Genomic DNA, 18,431 nt, shown 5'->3' on the forward strand with positions numbered 1-18,431 from the left:
ATGAATTGAATTATGTTTTCCAAACAACCATTTACTCTTCTCTTTAGAAAAGCGAATCAATGGTTGTATGTACTTTCTTCGTAAAATAAAAGGATCACAATCCTTGAAGTTCATATTTAAGAATTCGATTATGGCATCAATCCCATATATCCGTACAAATAATTATAATTTATAAAGATTGTGATTGAATATTTATTTTTCCCGATCAAATAAAGAATATTTTTTCTTCCTTGGCGGGGTGGTCGTTGGACATAATATGTATTTAGTAAATCCTGCTGATTATAAATTCCAACAGATGGATCCCCTGCTATAAGAGCTATTTACAAATGATTTCTTTTGGAGAATCTCAGAAACTCCATTATTTTTTTATTTTTTTTTAAATCATGTCACCTTCTATATAAAACATTCACATCTAGCAGAACATATCTAACCAACAATACGCATCAATTCCCAGCATAATGATACAAAGACCATTTACAGAGGAAGTCTCTTGCAGTGATTCCATGAGCAATAATGTACAAGGAAAATTGTATTCTTTATATTGACTCCGACTCCGACTCCGAGGCAGGACATATTTCGCACCTCACCAGTCAGAAGCATGTTTCTTCTCAAACGGCATCGATCATCAATTCCTTGTGCGTACAAGCACTTGATACCCTTCAAGAGATGCATACATTATATCCAGATCACTGCTTCCCTCTAATTGAGTTGCCATAACAGCTATAATGATCATACATAAAATGTGAATATTTTGTCCTGAAAAGTAAGGCATTTCACTTCTTTTGGTTATATATCTTCTTCCAGAAGGGAAGCTGCCTCTTTGAGAGATTCTAAAATCACTTCCCCCCCTCACCTTACCAATTTACCCAGCAAAACATGGGTATAAATTTAGCAACCTCCGTGAGGCAACTACCATTACAGATGCCATGAAAATGTTTCTTCCTCATGCATGCCTCGAAGCACTGTTGTGCAACTGTGAGGATCTCAAATCGGGTTCATCCTGCAACTATGGTTGCAAACACAACTGAGTAAAACCATGCATGAAAAAGTGCAATTCAACATGTCAATGTGACCACGATATGTTGCACACAAACCTGAAGGCTATAACTGAAATTTGTTGGTGGTCGAAAATCCAATTGTCCCTGTGTGAATAAAAGCATAATTGATGAAGTTAAATCATATGAATGAAATTTACATAACTGAAAATCTCTACAAACCAAGTATGTGATCATAAAAATACCATACCAGCCCATGAATGCCTTGTTGAGAGCCAAAAAAACCATCATGGCTGGGTGCTAACGAATTCAATTGTCCCTACAACCATATAATTTCACAACATAAAGACAAAACAACAGCTACATATAGATAAGTATATCACGATCTTGACTTCAGCATGAATTACCAGGCCCTGCATGCTATGTTGATTAACATAGTATCCATCATGGGGTGGCTCCATCAAGTTCAACTGCACCTGCAATCAGCACCATTTACAAGTACGATACTTCATGTCGCTATTTTTTACAAAAATTGGCAAAAGCTCAGTCCAATAAAATTGGCCCAAGATAATACCAGTCCTTGAACATTCTGTTGAGCACCATAGTATCCACTAAGGGTCATTCCATCTGAGCTTAGACCATCCTACAAGCACAAGCCCAAGATAAACTATTAGTGAAACATAGTGCAGATATATGCAGAACGTCTAGTTTCACAAGCAACAAAAAAGTTGCCCAATTTTTTTCACAACTTTTCAGTCACAAATATGTATTTAGTATCATTTTATATAATCCTAGGTGTTCTCAATACAAAGTGGGGTTGCATTTGATGAACATTGTAATAAATTATAAAATTCCTAATATGATCCTACACAGTTTCCTAAGCATTGCAATCAGATCATTACAAGAATGAAGATTAGACAAACCATTGGTTGCAAGCTTTCTTGTGCCTCAACAACTATAGCATCTGGCTCTGAGGGTACCTAATATATAAAGGCATTCCTTAATCAATTGAAACAAAAACAAAACAAAAGAAAAAAAATATATGTAGTGACTGAGATAGAAAAAAAGCATAGGCAAATGAAACATCAACTAGAGGACTAACCTTTCTTTTCTTATATGTATTCTTCCTCTTACTTGTTTTAGCCCTCAGACTTCTTTGATTCTCCTCTTCTTCACGAAGACCATGAGCATTGCTACTAGTTTCTGCAGCATTGATAGTAGAGTTGTTCACATTCACACAATTTTTCAGAGCTTCCACTAGTGTCCGAAAAGCAATACTATAACTCTCTTCGGATAATGATCCTTCTTCACTCAATTCAATGGCTTGTTTACATAAATCATTGTAACGCTGTACCCTAGTCTGCATCCTTTCTGTTCCTTCAACCTTTGATTGCCTGCTCTTAGCATCTTTTGTCCACCTCTTCAAAATATAATTAGGCGGGATGCTTGAAAGACCACAGATTTGGAGAACTATCATTGCATGCCTACAAAGGAAACCTCTGTATTCAAACAAGCGACAGAAACAAGAAACCTCTAACTTTATTTCATTCCATGTTACCATAAAATATTCACCCTTTTCACAATCTTGAACTCTAAATGTAGTAGTTGTTCCATCGTCACTTTCTTTTTTAGGATGGCAGCCAACTACGCCTAAAACCTCAACTTGAAACTTCTTGAATATTGCATGCGTGTAAACTGTTGACAATTGTTTTTCCCAAGGTGAAGGAGACCTTAATGCAGGCTGTTTATGACATGTATCAAAATCTGCTATTGCTTCCTCTTCATACCTATTTTGTAGAATTATCCCATATTGTTTCACAAACTCTTTCAGAGTTATTTTCTTATGAATGTATTTGTCGAAAAAAGAGTTCATACTTTCGGAGCGCTGAGGTGTAGACATTCCAGCTAAAAATGTATCACCCATATAAGTAGGGACCCACTTTTTTCGATCTTCATACAAGGACCGTATCCATTCATCATCTTGAAGTTCAAACCTAGTGACCATTTTCCACCATCTCATGTCAAACTGTTCATCTGTCCATGACTTGAGAATGCACTTATTAAATTTTGGCAGAAAATTTTCATGCTGTTTGATCACATGAGCCAAGCTTTCAGGGATTTTTTCCAATACATGCCAAAGAGAAAAGCAATGGCGTGTATTCAGGAAGACTTCCTCGATGGCTGCCTTCAAGGCATTGTCTTGATCAGTGATTAGCACTTTGGGAGCTTGCCCACCCATTGCTCTGAGCCATGTCTTCATTAACCAAACAAATGTCGTTTTACTCTCATCTGCAACCAATGCACATCCAAGCAACATGGATTGAGAGTGATGATTCACTCCAACAAAAGGAGCAAATGGAAACTTATCATTGCTTTTGATATACGAAGTATCAAAAGAAACAACATCGTTAAAACTGATGTAATCATGCCTACTTTTGGCATCAACCCAAAAAAGATTTCTCAATTGCTGCTCCTCGTTAAGATCCATCGCATAGAAGAAGTTAGGATTTTCCTTTTGGATACGCTTAAAAAACTCAAGCATAACTTGTGCATCTCCCTCATCCAAAGTCAAGTGCTGGACTTTATCCAACGGATAACTTATGTCACTCTGAAGAAACCCAATATTTTGATATCCACCAGATTGTCTAGACATCTCAACATACATCTTTCTTGTTCGTTCGCTAACAGCATGTAAAATGTCAATATTATTCTTCTCAGCTAACTTTACATTTCTATGAATCCGAAAATGATATGCTAGAGCAGGTAAAAGTTCATGATTATGCTCCTTTAGAAATTCATGAATGATCCATTTCCCATCTGGTCTTCTCTTCACATGCATGCTGGCTTTGCAGTCTGTTTTTTTCACACTTGGTCGCCGACTACTCCCACCATCTGATTCCGGAGTGACTCCATATCTAGAACATGCAAATTTGGCATCAATAAACTCTTTTGATTTCTTTGATCGACGACTGTTTTTAATTGAAGTGGTGAATCCCATAGATTTAGCATATTCTTGATAGAATGAGTATGCTGCCTCATGCGATTCAAATTCGATGCCATTCCGTGGCTCAAAATCTGTATCTCCTTCAAATGCTATAACATCGCGTTTAGAAGAACTAACAGCCCCACCATCTCTATTATGGACTTCATCCACAAAACCACTCATGTTTCACTTGCTCTAACACCATGCACATTGTCTAGACAGTCCAAATAGTATGAACTGCATTTTGAATACTGCTTGCCGTTAAGGTTACAACCTAAAGATGAAAACAAAATCCTATTTCAGAAAATACAATTAAATCATAGAAATTTAAAACAAAAGGCACATGAACAAAATCATCAAAACATCTTTGGACCTTCTCCTCATCAAATTCTGAAGATCTACAAACCAAGCCATATGAAATGAAATTTAGGCTACCCACCATGAAAAGATAATCTTTTTAGCAAACATTACTCATATCGATATCTCAACATAAACTTAACTCAATCAAACCTAAATGGGGCTAGCAACTCATAGAGATATATCATATGGGAATCATACAACAATGGCTCCCAACAGGTCAAGTATTTTTTTTATATATATGTGATCAAAGATTTGATTAGAAAACACAAAAGGTGTGCCAATGTACACAGAACGTATACAAGATGAGCACTTAACTAGAAATACAAAAAGAGACAAAACAATCATGAAAACTCATCCTATTAAAATATATAGACACTTTCCAAAGTAAGAGAGGGATTGAAGAGAAAGTTTTAAGCTCCTAGGTTTTTATGGAAGTCTTACAAGCCAAGTATTTAAGTAATTAGATGTCAAGAAAATACTTTATGATGGCGTGAATCCTCACCAAGGCAGGGCCTTCTAGACCAACCCCTAGGAATATTCTAGATGCATTATGAGATAATAATGCATACATTCATTGAAGAAGAAAATGATTCCCTTTTTATGAAACCTTTTATCATGTGAGCTCCATTTGATGCCTGAAGCCAAAGTACTGATACAACATGTCTAGGTGGTTCATTTTTTTGATCGGTATCTAAGACTGCCACAAGTAATTATCATTAGTGAAACTGTTTCTGCTACAAAGTAATATTGAAATTGTATGAATATCAACCATCCATGTTTCTGGACACTATATGGATACCAATGTGGTACCCACCCGCATGCACCACCCAAATGATGGTCAACAACAAACATTTTCATATTGAAGGAAGTGTGGGAACCAAAGTTGTAGAGGAAATGCTCCATCATTATAGCGTACAACAGGTAAAATCATATCCAAGAAGAAATACATTGTCCGCAACAGTAATAAAAGTCATTGCATGGTAGTTTTTGTATTATTCACGGTACTTGGAGCGTTCAAGTTTCTAACGAAACTGAATAACTCGAGGCAACAACTACGCACTAAATATTTCTAGCTCTTCTACAACCTAGGCTAAGTCGGCTTGTTTCCCAAGAAAGCCAACGAAATGGGAAGAAATTCTAATCCTTAATGCTTCGACGCTCATTCTTGAGAAACACTACGTTAAAATCAGCCAACAAATACGAATAGGCTAGGCCATAACTAAGCTCTCAAAAGCTCACTCGAGGTTCCACTTCCTTCAGGTTCAGAGATAAAAATTCATAAAATTCAATAACCCCATTCTGTCCCACACTTCCTCAAAAATTAAGAATAGAAAAAACAGGTTAAAAATTATTTTTACATACAAAAAACGGAATATCATGCTGATAATATTAAAAACAACAACATTCAAACAAATTACGGTAAAAAAATAAAAAAAAATAAAAAAAAAAATTTGAAGAAAAATCTCAATTTGAGAGAGACAGAGTAGAGAGATACCTCGAGAGTGGAGGTTTACGCTGGTGGAGAAGAGCGTTCAGAAAAGGCTTTAGGGTTTGGGGATAATCACACAAATAGGAAGCGAACAGACCTTTAGGGCTCTTTTTTTTTCCTCTTCTGGGAAGGAAGAAAAAGATACTAATTTTTCGCATTTTAATTTCCCGGTGCGTTGGCGATGGCGATGAAGAGGAATTTCGTCTTCCCATCCTCGCACGTGTGTGGGTGTGCCGCACTTGCATCATGCACGGCGTTCGGCGAGCGTGATTATATTTGGGTTTTGAGCTAATTCAATATAAATTTAATCTTGTAATAGATCTATTTTCTGTATTCAATGTTCATTGTATTTTTATTTTTTTAAAAATGATAACTTATAATTTTTTAGACTCTATATTATATAAACAATGGTTTCAAAAGATAAAACTTATTTTTAATAAAGAGACATGCTTACATTAATTAATTATCAAATGGATCGTAAAAAAGATAAATAATTATCAAATGCTTACATTATATAAATAATGGTTTCAAAAGATCAAACTTTTTTTCCCAATATCTTTTTATTATAAAAAATTTATCATCGCACTTGAATTTTAAAAAAGATTTACTATACATCAATCGCTATTCTATTCACCTTCACACGGTGTGACAATTTGTTTTTTCTTCGTAGAGTATAGGGTGTGAGAGTGAATAGTAGCGAGATTTTGAAATGTCCTGTAAATATGTTATGGTGCGTGATTTCCCACATCACATCCTCTATTCAAGAATAAAAAGCAGTTAGGTCTTGATTCAGCACGCACCGCAACAACCCAAACACAAGGTCAATAATATGATATATAACAAGGGGAAACGATAAAATAGAAATTGTTTTTTTAATATATATAAACTAAAAAGGCTAAACAGAAGTGGTACATTCAACAAAGTGAACTAATTTTCAACATTCTTGCACCTGCTAACACTTGTGGGCTACAAAATACATAGATGGCATATTAGCCAATGATAATGAACTAGTTAAGTTGTACCGATTTCGACTGCTGCTCCTATCACAATACAACAATAATACAAGAAACTTTACAAGAGATATAAGTTTATAACCCCCCTACCTCGAATCTGTTCCAACTCTCAGGGAATAATCAAAAGAGACGGTGAACATATAACAGCCTAGTCAATCTTATCTTTATTTTACAGACAACAAAGGAAGAGGCTACATCGTGATCCTTCCAGTTCCATCCACCAGGCATGATAGATTTTTCAGTACTTCTTCACAGAGACAATTAGCTTCAATGCATTGCCTAGGTCTCACCTACAAAATAATGCACTCTAGTTTATAACTCAGGAAGTAATGGGATTCCAGTGAATAATTACTTTTCTCTTTTCTTTTGGGGACCAAAAGATAATATTCATCTCAAATGCGAACTACCTTCATGATGAACGTGCTTCTCAGGCATGTCTGGATGCATCATCATGCAACTGTGCGGCCCTCACATTGGGATCATCCTGCCATGAGGAAGAAAACTCCAATGTAAGTCATGTAGTATAAATATCATGGTTCTGCAGAATTGTAGAACAACCAAGCAAACTTACTCGAATGCCATAAGTGAAACCAGTTGGAGTTCGGAAAAAATCCATCTGTCCCTGCAAACACAAAACCCCAATTGGTAAAAGAACGCCATTTGAACAAGATCATAGACTGAGAATTCAGGCTAGCATCATAGGTCGCCATACCAGCCCATGCATGCTCTGTGGAGCACTGTAATAACCATCGTGGCTTGGTGCTATTGAGTTCAATTGCCCCTACAAATGGGAAACCTAGATTTCAACATTAACATCTATGGTACACTATGACTAGCAAATTCATTTATGTATTAAATGTACCAGCCCCTGAATGGTCTGTTGATTCCCATAGTAATTATCACGTGTTGGTGCCATTAAGTTCAGTTGTACCTGCATAATAATAACAATAGCAATAATACTAATAAAAATAAATCAAGTACAAAATCAGCAATTCTCTCAATTGAAAAAGAAAAACTTCATAATTGTATGACACATGATGGAACGTGCATCATACCATTCCTTGCATCCCCTGTTGTGTGCTGTAGTAGCTATCAAGGGTTACTGCTCTTGAGCTTACTTTGTCCTACAAAAATCCTTGATTTTAGTTTTCTTTTTTTCGATGGCACTCTATAGCATAATCAACTCGGTAGCATCAAGACAAGTTTTTGTTAACCCCACCGAGCACAATTGAACCACATATAAAAGGTCATTATTTCAAGTTTGATAAAAGTTAATGTACCACTTTAATGTATCTAATCTAAAAGTCTTTCTTAACAGGCTAAATTATTTATAAGAAGGGACAAACCATTTGCTGCAAGCTTTCTTGTGCCCCAACAGTCATAACATCAGATTCAGAGTTCACCTACAATATATAAATAGGTTATATTTGACATATATCACATGGATAAGGACATAAGCAAGTCAGTTCTGTCTATGTTGTTGTTTTTTTCTTTCTGTTTTTTTTTTTTTTTTTTATAAGCAAACCTTTCTTTTCTTCGTTGGATTCTTTTTTTTATTTGTCTTCCCTGTGCTTCTACTCTGGTTGTCTTCTTCAATGCAGAGTAGACCATGTGTGTCTGATGTGCCAGCTTCTGTGAGGCTCTTACTAGAATTATTCATATTCACACAGGTTCCAAAAGCTTCATCTAGTGCACCCATTGCATAACTAAAACTGTCCAGAGAAAGAGATCCCTCTTCACTCAGTTTCATTGCGCGTTGACATAAATCATTGTATCGTTGTACCCTAGATTGTACTAGTCCCAATTCTTCTCCCAACAAATGCTTGCTCTTTGCATCTTTTGTCCACCTTTTCAAAATATATTGGGATGGGATGGCAGAAAGGCCACAAATTTGAAGAACAATCATTGCATGTCTACAAAGATAACCTTTGTACTCATATAACCCACATATACAGGAAATTTCAGATTTCATTTCATTATATATAACAAAAAAGTCTTGACTCCTTTCAAATTCTTGAACTCGGAAAGTAATGATTGTATTATCATCTTGGCTTTCTCTTTTAGGATGACAAGCAACTACTCCTAGAAGCTCAGCCTGAAATTTCTTGAACACTGCATGTGTGTACACCCCTGAAACACTCTTCTCCAAAGGTGAAGGAGATTTTAATGCAGGCTGTTTGTTCCACGTGTCAGAATCTGCTTTGGCTTCCTCTTCATACCGATCTTGTAGAATTGATTCATACTGTTTCACAAATTCTTGAACAGTGGTCTTCTTATGCACATACTTATCAAAATAGGAATTAACACTTTCTGATCGCTGAACTGTACACAACCCAGCCAAACACACATCTTTCATGTATGTTGGCACCCATAATTTACGATCTTCATATAGTGACTGCATCCATTCATCCTCTTTGAGTTCAAATCTATCAAGAAATTTCCACCACCTTTTTTCAAACTCTTCATTTGTCCATGACTTGAAGATGCATTTTTCAAGTTTTGCCATAAAATTTTCACGCTGTTTGATTACGTGACCAAAATTTTCAGAAACCTTCCCCAATATATGCCACAAACAAAAGCAATGACGAGCATCAGGAAAGACCTCCAAAACAGCTGATTTAACGGCTTTGTCATGGTCAGCAATTATTACTTTCGGAGCTTGCCCACCCATTGCTTTCAGCCACATCCGCATTAACCAAGAAAATGTAGCCACACTTTCATCTGATATCAAGGCACATCCAAGCAACATGAACTGATAGTGTTGATTCACCCCAACAAATAGAGCGAGAGGCATCTTATATTTGTTTCTAATGTAAGTAGTATCAAATGACACTACATCACTAAAAGTGTTATAGTCATGCCTACTTTTGGCATCAACCCAGAACAAATTTTTCAGCCGCTGATCTTCTCCCAGATCTACTGTGTAAAAGAAGTTAGAATTCATACTTTGCATCTGTGTAAAAAAATCAAGTAGAATCTTAGCATCTCCTGCCTCTAGTGCCGAATTCCGACCTTTATCAAATGGGTTTTTGGGGTCATTCTTGAGACCAACCACATTTTTGTATTCGGCAAATTGTCTAGCCATTGCAGCATACATCTTCCTTGTTTGTTCACTAACAGCCTGAGCTGGTAATAGCTCATGGTTATGCTCCTTGACGAAACTATGTATAACCCATTTTCCATCTGCCCTTCTCTTCACATGCATACTTGCTTTGCAGTCTGTCTTTGCACATGACCGTCGACCAGTCACATTTTCTGAATCTTGCTTGTTCTGTCTGGCACGTGGTCTATTGAAGGATTTGTCATACTCTCGCTTGGTCCCATATCGAGAACAAGCAAATTTGGCATCAATAAATTCTCTTGAAGTCTTAGAACGCCGGCTGTTTTGTATTGCAGTGTTGAATCCCATAGACCGAGCATATTCTTGATAGAATGAATAAGCTTCTCCATGAGATTCAAATTCCATACCAGAAAGAGGCTCAAGATTCGTATCCTCTTTAAACACTACCATATCCACCGTGGGAGAATTCAAATCCCCACCATCTTCAACGCGTACGTCCATTCCAACATCAACCATATTTTCACCCTCTACATCTCCATTATGCAGTTTCTCATCACCATTCAAGATATTATCGATTGCATTTGGTTCATCTTCCTTATCATGGTCACCAGAAGGGAGTCTAAGATCTATGTCCATGATGAGAATAAATCACGTCTGGCAAATGACCATCCAATGTTACCTGATGAGGGGAGAGACAAACTAAAATCATGCAATTAACATTGATGAGAATTACAACAGTGGTTAATTAAATGAAAGAATCTACTTTTCTTGATACATGCTTGACCTTCAAATAAGCATGATAACAATGGGCCCCAAGATAATAATGAAAGAAAAAAAAAAGTCTGTAAACTGCTCTTAAACACAGTTAATCAAAATATACCAAAAATGCCTAGCATGTTCTAACAAAGTGCAATCCACTCTTAACACGTTATTTGACAATATTAAAGGCAGCTAACTCCAGTTAAGTGCACTAAGGGCCTATGACTTCTCACTGAGATGTGATTAACACTGATCAATATTATCCAACAGTCTTTAGCTGCAATAGTTGTGCACACAAGGTGAGTGCAGATTTGGGACTATGATTCCAAGTCTTCAACTACTAGGCTCATAGCACTCAAGATTTTCTTGTAACAGCAGTTCAATCTGATCCAATCACCAGACAAGCAGAGCCAATCAAGGATATAATATGTTTTTATGTATTTAAAATAACTCACTACTGGGAGAAAAGGAAATATGCATCCTTTGACTACATTCTTCATATGAAATAACTGTTTTCATCTAGATATATACATAAAGGGCACACACCCACACACATATGTTTTAAAACACAGTTACAGAATATATCTGGAGACCTTCAAACACTCTTAAAACCTTGAATCTGGCAAAGTTTGTCCCTTCTTGGTCCGGCTCACATTCTGCTCATGCTCACATTCTGCTCATGCTCACATTCTGAGACCTGCTTTGTGCTTCTAAACTGTGTCAATAGCTTTAAGTTCATTTGCTGAAAGGAACTTTGATATCCCAGTCAAAATTTACAAGTCTTCATTCTGCAGCAAGAAAGTATTAACCAAAATTAGGAGAACAATGATGCATCCGAAATGCAACTAATTTAACAACGAAAAATGTTGCCTATAAATAATTTTAATGCTTTCAAATCCATCGTCAAAACCAGAAAGGAACTGCACTCTTCAATTTCCACGTCCGCATTAGCATTCTCAAGGTGGATTGCATGACCTTCAAACTACTTCTGCAGAAAATATTGCTTTCATCTTTGCAAGGCATGAACTTCCCAAATTTTATATATGGTTGCTTTGATATTTGATTTAACTGAAGGAGAGTCACTAGGTTCTGCTAAAATTTTTGTACAGCTTTAGAGAAAGACAATTTTTCCACGTTTATTTATAAAGATTAGAAGTGTATCACCAAGCAAGCAACAATTGCTTTTAATCTGTACAACCAATGTGGAAAAGGAATGTCCAATGCTAATATATGATTGGTTTAAATAAGGGTAATGCCCACAAATTCTACAACGACCTATTTACTCAAACTTTTTGCCAAATAAAACAGAACTCACAAACAGCATGACATATTACATTAGTGATCGCCTCCACGACGCCTATATGTTCATCTCAGTAGGATCTATGTTCATAAGATATTACAAGATTTTTATATGATGGCTGCCAAGATACCTCAAACCTCTACTAACCGGGCTTCAGACCACCTAAAAAGACGACACCAACGTATGGCATGTAGTTATGAGAATGCCAATATGTATCAATAACAAATCTGCGTATGTGATACCCCATACTAAGTGATAATTGTAAGTGGTGTATAGGATCCCACATTGCTTGAAAATGAGAAGTTCTTGCTCTTTATAATAGTTCCAATGGGGTTCCAATTGTATAATTGATTAGTCTTTTTGGAATATAGGCCCAGATGTTGCTTGGGCCTCTCTTGGGGCATTACAAATGATATCAAAATCTATCACAACCAGAAATGGGAGACTTGAGCTGTACCACCTACGAGGGACGGGCTCGACAAGAACGTCAGGAATTTAAAGCGGGGAGATTGTGATACACCATATTGAGTGATAAGGGTAACTGGTGTATGAAATCCCACATTACTTGGGAATGAGAAGTTCTTACTCTTTATAATAGTTTCAACGGGGCTCCAATTGTATCATTGGCTAGTCTTTTTGGAATATAGGCTCAGATGTGGCTTAGGCCTCCTTTGGGCATTACAGTGTAATATCAATGCTATGAAATATATACAGGTGGTTAAAAAACGTATGATATATGTTGCCCATGGAAACAAGTATGACATAAATCCACGAAATATCATTTCTTTGAAACATATTCACATTTGAAGTACGATCGAAACTACATGTGCTCAATTAAATTTAACATTCAAATCAGCAGTTGCAAAATCCGATAAGAAACTATAAGGCCTTTTAAGAAAATGCTCCAAACCTTCAAATTAAAGACCAGATTTCAATCAAAGAATTTCAATAGTTGCTCAAAGAATCTTAACAACACTGGCCTAAACAGATAACCATATAGTGTTACTATCCCCAGAATCTTTAAAAGCGTTGTTAGACCCACATCATCAGCAATCACCACTGACTTACTACACAGGTTTGTTGTAGCTTCCCACCTCCTTCCTACTGCCACTTTTAGTGAAAAGCTCCCTTACTTAGTTGGGACAATCATGAAGGGCAAGCCCAAATAATAAAATCCCACTCTATCCAAGATACAATTGTTATAAAGGTCTGAGAAGAGGATAGTGCCTAGGAAAACAAATCTAAAACACGGGGGAATTTTTTTCTCCACCAAACTACATGGAAATGATCTGTTAAAATCACTTTTAACTTAAAAATGAAGAAATAAATGCATTCCTTCTATATAAAAATTTAATCGCGCACAACAAATCTGGTATAAACAGCTTTAATATTGAGCAATCAACATCAAGCTACTCAGAATAAACTGTAGTTCAAAACATCAGCAAGTATTCAACTCTCTGATCAACACTCAGACTCCGCAAACTATAAGGTCGAGAAAATTTTTTTACATACAAATTAAAAACTCTGTTACAAATTTACAGTGGAGAAATGATTTGAAATCATCTGAAATGCAGGAGACAGAAATATAATATAAAAGCTTAACCATGAGCAAAATGTGCATAGCTTAGAGCATATAATATAATATATAAGTTCAACATGCAATGCTCCAAGAGAAGACCCAAGCCACATCTGGGCCATACTCCAAAAAGACTAGTCAATGGTACAATTGAAGCCCATTGAAATCATTATAAAGAGTAAGAACTTCTCCCTCCCAAGCAATATGAGATTGTATACACCCTTACACTTATCAGTCAGTACGGGATATCACAGAACACCTGGTCAATGATGTTGTTCCATCATATTAGTGCCCTGATTTAGAAATTAAGTATCTGACATGACAGTAAGCAGGCACATAATTAAATTGAACAGTGCATATGCCTCTTCCTTTTCACTAACCTATTCTTTTTAACATTAAACAAACTTGAAGTTGGCAAAATAATCTAATTCAGAACCCTCCATTTTTAATCAAGGAGTTCATCAACTAATTTCTTATTCTGCAGGTAATAGAATAAAGGCTTGTTGGATGCAAGTATATTGTGTTTATCAACATATATTTACTTGTCACAATGATAATCATGCATGAATGGATTAATATGGGTAGACATAAGTACCGAATGGTAAAACATCATATAAGGAAACTAACCCGTGTGGAACCAGATTAATAATAATACATTCCAGCCAGAACTTACCTTGATCTTGTTGCAACCAATAAGGTACAATAATGTTCATAAAAGTATTGATACCATAATTGAATACTATTCATATGTTTTTATAAGTAAAATGAAATTATATTAAAACAAGTAAATAGATGTGGCTTAAGTACACATGAAACAAACGAGAACACCTATTTATATATATATATATATATATATATAGTAAGAAAAAATTTTATTCATCGAATGAAATAGGCGAAGCCCATGTACACAGAAAGTACACAAAAGAAAACACCTAATTATATTCTACAAAGAAGAAAACAAAAACAAAAAATCATGAGCTAAAGCACCAATAAGCGCTATAACAGAAAACCATTGAAATAAAGAGAACACAAAGAATTTCCAAATTTCCTCCATTGTGTGCTCCTTATTGTTAAAGCATCGCTCATTCCTTTCCCACCAAATACACCACATATTTATATTACTAACGTAAATTCAAAATATTGTCATTAGACAATTCCCAATTCAACAAGGATATAACTTTTTTTTTTTTATAAGTAAAGTTCACAAGGACATAACTGCACAACTAACACCTTATATGCTTCACAGTTTAGTCGCATACACATTAAGAGCCAAAGTTGCAAACATATTGACATTGGTTGGCCTTTCACCCCCAGCCATAAGGCATCCCCATATTTTGCCACATACGCGGGTTTCTCCAGTCTGACAAAGTTGGAGAAACACCAGATACCTCGCAATTGCTAAACAGGCGAAGGCCCGAACTCAGCACAAGTTTTCACTAGTGGTTTCATATAGCAATTCAAAAACTGATCCCGTCCTTTCGCACACATTCTCGGAATGAATACAGACCAGCAGTCAAATTTATGCAAAGCAATATAATACCACAGTGAACATATAAGAAAATGAGCACAATTAAACTAATTACAGTAAGAAATAATTGAATTTGAGATTTTTCAAACAAAAATAGAGAGAGAAAGAGAGCTCAACTCGTCAAGTATGAAGTATGGCATCTAAGGAAAAAAAGCTGGGAAGCAGGGCCGCGCGTGTGGGGAAGAGCGTTTGTATTGAAAAGGGGGAAATGTTTTAGGGTTTGGGTCACGCACGCTGAGCGTGTAGCGAGTCAAATTAGGGAATGGGGTTTTGTCTGTTGGAACTTGAGTCCAACTGTCCGTCACTCACCGCTTTCCCCCCAAAACATACTCCCAACAAGAACACCACTGAGAAATGAAAACAAGATCTTCTCACAGTAATAATAACTCTCCGCACGAAGAAGATGAAGATGAAGATTCAGCAAGACGAAGATGGGTTTGAGTGCAAAATAGAGTACAGAAAAAAAATTCTCACGCGACGGGGTGGAGCGAGTGGACCAAACCGAAGCAAGCAAACTCCCCCAAAATCAAAGGCTCCCTCTTTCTTTCATTCTCTTTTGGGAATATAAGATTCTAGGGTTTCAATCTGAGTCTCACATCCCCCACTCGCTGTTTTCGTGTTTTCGTCTCACACGCATCGCGCGTGCCAGCTCACACTTTCTTACGTCCGTATATGTGAGTACGTGATTTCGGAAGTTCCAATGAACTTTGTTGGTTGACGGAATATTGAATTTTTTTTTTAATTACTTGATTTTTATTCCGATATATAAATATATGGTACACATACTGTAAATAATTAAATTTAATTTATAAAATTAAAATTTTAAAATTTATCTTTCAAATTAAATTATATCATATATACATATATATATATATATAAACATTTTATTAAATATTATACACAACCACTTAAAAATATATATTTTTTAAATAAAATGTTGATTATTTATTAGTTTAGCACAAAGTTTAATCTATTGTGAATCATGTTAGTTTTGTTTCATAATTTGAAAGAAACAGATGAGTTTGAATCGTGAGATGAGATGATTTATAAATAGTAATGAGATTATTAATTAAAATTAGATAAGATGAAATGAGATGTTTCATCTCACCTTTATATCCACACGGGCTCTAAATGATACTAATTTAAAAACAAAATATTTATTATTTGATGATTTTTTTTTTTCAACAGGGTTAGAACATGAAAATTTGATTGTTAAATATTCTTTGTGAGAAATACATGTCATCGTCCTATAAAACCATTGGTCAATCATTGTGTTTCCAAATAAATATACGGATGATTAACATATTGAATATAACTGATTTTTGTGAGGGGGGCATTCCCATTTTTTGTGAAATAGTGAGGCGAATCATCATGGTGTTAAATTGCAATGTCTTGGAAGAGACCAAGTTATTACTTGCTTTTCGTTGTTATCCACATGTGACAACCCTAACTTAGTCCTAAATTTGATGATTGATGAAATTTTTAGCTTTAGAGGTGTTCATCTTTTTATGCCTATTTAGCTCCATGTCCAATAAAAAAAAAAAAAAAATTATCTTATTTTTGATACTTAAAGTTATATTTGGTAATTTAAAGATAAAATTGGATTCAACGTTGATTTTCTAAATTTATAACATCTCATTTTCTATTCTTATAAAGTTTTAATAGGCAACCCAATTGGTATTTTCAAATCAAGAAGTTTGCTTCAAGGTGATCCCTTTTTTTTTCCAATCGTGTGCTATCTTCATTATCATCCTCATCTGAGAAAATAAGAAAAGGTTAAAATTAGAGTGGTGTAAAAATCTGATTATTTGACACTGATTTCGCACTGTCGGAATTTTCAGTATCTATCAAGTCAGAGTCAGACTTGATTCCTTGACTGATCCCAACTTCGATTCTGACTCTGACATTCGATTTGATGCTCTGAGTCTGCTCCGAAATCTGCCTTCAGCTTGTACCTCTAACTTTGAAATCATTATAAATAAGTTATAAAAAAATATATTATTTATATGGTGATTATATATACTCATATTAAAAGTATGTAACTTATATAGTTATATTGAATAGTCAACTAATATGTGATAATTATTAAATACTAACATCTAATAGACTAATAATTTAGTATATGTACACACTATGCATCATAGTATCATTATCATACATATTACATACGTTAGGGTAGATGAAAGTTGACTAGCTAATAGTGAGTCATTTATTATGTATAATATATATATATATATATGTATGTGTGTATATATATATATATATATTGTGTAAGACTATCAATCTATTATCTATATTCTAATAGAGTAGAATGTAATTAGAAAAATGATGGTGTGTAATTATATACATCGAGCAATTTTTAATAGTAATTTTTAATAGTTATAATTTAATTTTTAATAGTTATAATTTATAAATTAAACATAACACAATAATAATAAATTAGTAATTTTTAATTATTAATAATTCAATACTAACAATTAAATTTAGTGTTTAAGATAACTTAAAAAGTGTGTTTTTTAAATAAAAAAAACTAGGGTTTACTTTATTTTTTTATTTTCAGATTTACATTGCATATGAAATACTTTTAGATATTTTTTTTTTGTTTTTGCATATCTAAAATTGATTTTTTAAATATTTTTAGTAAACTTGAAACTTGAAAGACTGCAAAAAAATGATTTATTAATATGAAAAGTCTTGTTTAAAAATTGGCTAAATATGGAGCCCAACGTGGTTTAAAAATGTGGGCTAAAAATTCGTGAAAAAAATAATGAAAATCTGACTTTACATTGACTTTGATCTATTTTAACGAAATCAGATCGAATTATAGGTAAGCTGGAGTCGAAATTGGAGCTCGTATTTAAATTTTGATGAAAGTTAAAGTCGGAATCAGAATCAGAATCAGATTTTCTAGATACCGGCTTCGACAAAATTGGTGCTCAACCCTAGTTAAAATCTCTATGGAATTGGGATCAAAGGAAATATAGGTGGACCTATTACCTTCAATGAGTCCATCTCCTTCAGCTTGGTTTCCATGTTCAAAAGAATCAAAACCCAACAAGGCCACACAAAGGATGTTGAGTTGAGGCAATCATCTCTTGTTTTGGGACTCTAGGCAAGTTGGTCGGCCCATCATCAAAAACAATTTCTAGCATAAATTTGTTGCGCATCATCTCACCACAACAATTTTCGAGTGTCTTTCTTTGCAATCTCTTCTCCATTTTGCTTTCTTGTGTAGATATTGATGTGCGTGCGTGCATGCATACATGCTATCTCTGTTCCTTTTGTATTTGCCATTTGCTCGAGAAATGAAGGAAAGAATGACTGCAGACCAAAACCAAGAAGCAAAAGAACAAACAGGAAAGAAAAT

The 18,431-nt window shown here is 35.0% G+C and overlaps 2 protein-coding genes across 7 annotated transcripts; both read right to left on the reverse strand.

Annotated features, from left to right (window-relative positions):
• Positions 1-427: 427 nt before the first annotated feature.
• LOC121250615 (protein FAR-RED IMPAIRED RESPONSE 1-like) lies at positions 428-6,052 on the reverse strand. Of its 2 annotated transcripts, none has more exons than XM_041149772.1 (8): positions 5,834-6,052; positions 2,098-4,252; positions 1,919-1,975; positions 1,570-1,638; positions 1,403-1,471; positions 1,246-1,314; positions 1,095-1,142; positions 428-1,000 (listed from the first exon to the last, which is right to left on the reverse strand). In XM_041149772.1, exons 2-8 carry the CDS (start codon positions 4,159-4,161, stop codon positions 944-946), a joined length of 2,433 nt encoding a protein of 810 aa, XP_041005706.1. In that variant the 5' UTR covers positions 4,162-4,252; positions 5,834-6,052; the 3' UTR covers positions 428-943. The 2 variants fall into 2 exon arrangements, with proteins under 2 accessions (XP_041005706.1, XP_041005705.1); XM_041149771.1 differs by having other exon boundaries at positions 428-1,006; positions 5,834-6,051.
• A 688-nt stretch (positions 6,053-6,740) lies between these two features.
• On the reverse strand, positions 6,741-15,726 carry LOC121250613 (protein FAR-RED ELONGATED HYPOCOTYL 3-like). Of its 5 annotated transcripts, none has more exons than XM_041149770.1 (10): positions 15,182-15,726; positions 11,273-11,448; positions 8,366-10,555; positions 8,187-8,243; positions 7,896-7,964; positions 7,703-7,771; positions 7,553-7,621; positions 7,412-7,462; positions 7,248-7,324; positions 6,741-7,130 (listed from the first exon to the last, which is right to left on the reverse strand). In XM_041149770.1, exons 3-9 carry the CDS (start codon positions 10,535-10,537, stop codon positions 7,268-7,270), a joined length of 2,544 nt encoding a protein of 847 aa, XP_041005704.1. In that variant the 5' UTR covers positions 10,538-10,555; positions 11,273-11,448; positions 15,182-15,726; the 3' UTR covers positions 6,741-7,130; positions 7,248-7,267. The 5 variants fall into 5 exon arrangements, with proteins under 5 accessions (XP_041005704.1, XP_041005701.1, XP_041005703.1 ...); XM_041149767.1 differs by having other exon boundaries at positions 8,366-10,580; XM_041149769.1 differs by having other exon boundaries at positions 11,254-11,448.
• Between the last annotated feature and the right edge of the window lie 2,705 nt (positions 15,727-18,431).

Source organism: Juglans microcarpa x Juglans regia, chromosome 2D (genome assembly GCF_004785595.1).
Source record: "Juglans microcarpa x Juglans regia isolate MS1-56 chromosome 2D, Jm3101_v1.0, whole genome shotgun sequence".
Lineage (NCBI taxonomy): Eukaryota > Viridiplantae > Streptophyta > Magnoliopsida > Fagales > Juglandaceae > Juglans > Juglans microcarpa x Juglans regia.

Bases quoted from the DNA above. Each gene is read 5' to 3' on its own strand.
- LOC121250613 (XM_041149770.1), bottom strand. From the start codon at position 10,537: ATGGACATAGATCTTAGACTCCCTTCTGGTGACCATGATAAGGAAGAT. The intron at 7,965-8,186 runs GTTTGTCCCTTC...GGATTTTTGTAG, and splicing joins AAGAAAGCTTGCAGCAAATG to GACAAAGTAAGCTCAAGAGC. The intron at 7,622-7,702 runs GTACATTTAATA...TCCCATTTGTAG, and splicing joins AACAGACCATTCAGGGGCTG to GGGCAATTGAACTCAATAGC.
- LOC121250615 (XM_041149771.1), bottom strand. From the start codon at position 4,161: ATGAGTGGTTTTGTGGATGAAGTCCATAATAGAGATGGTGGGGCTGTT. The intron at 1,976-2,097 runs GTTAGTCCTCTA...TTTATATATTAG, and splicing joins ATACATATAAGAAAAGAAAG to GTACCCTCAGAGCCAGATGC. The intron at 1,143-1,245 runs GTATGGTATTTT...TTATTCACACAG, and splicing joins AACAAGGCATTCATGGGCTG to GGACAATTGGATTTTCGACC.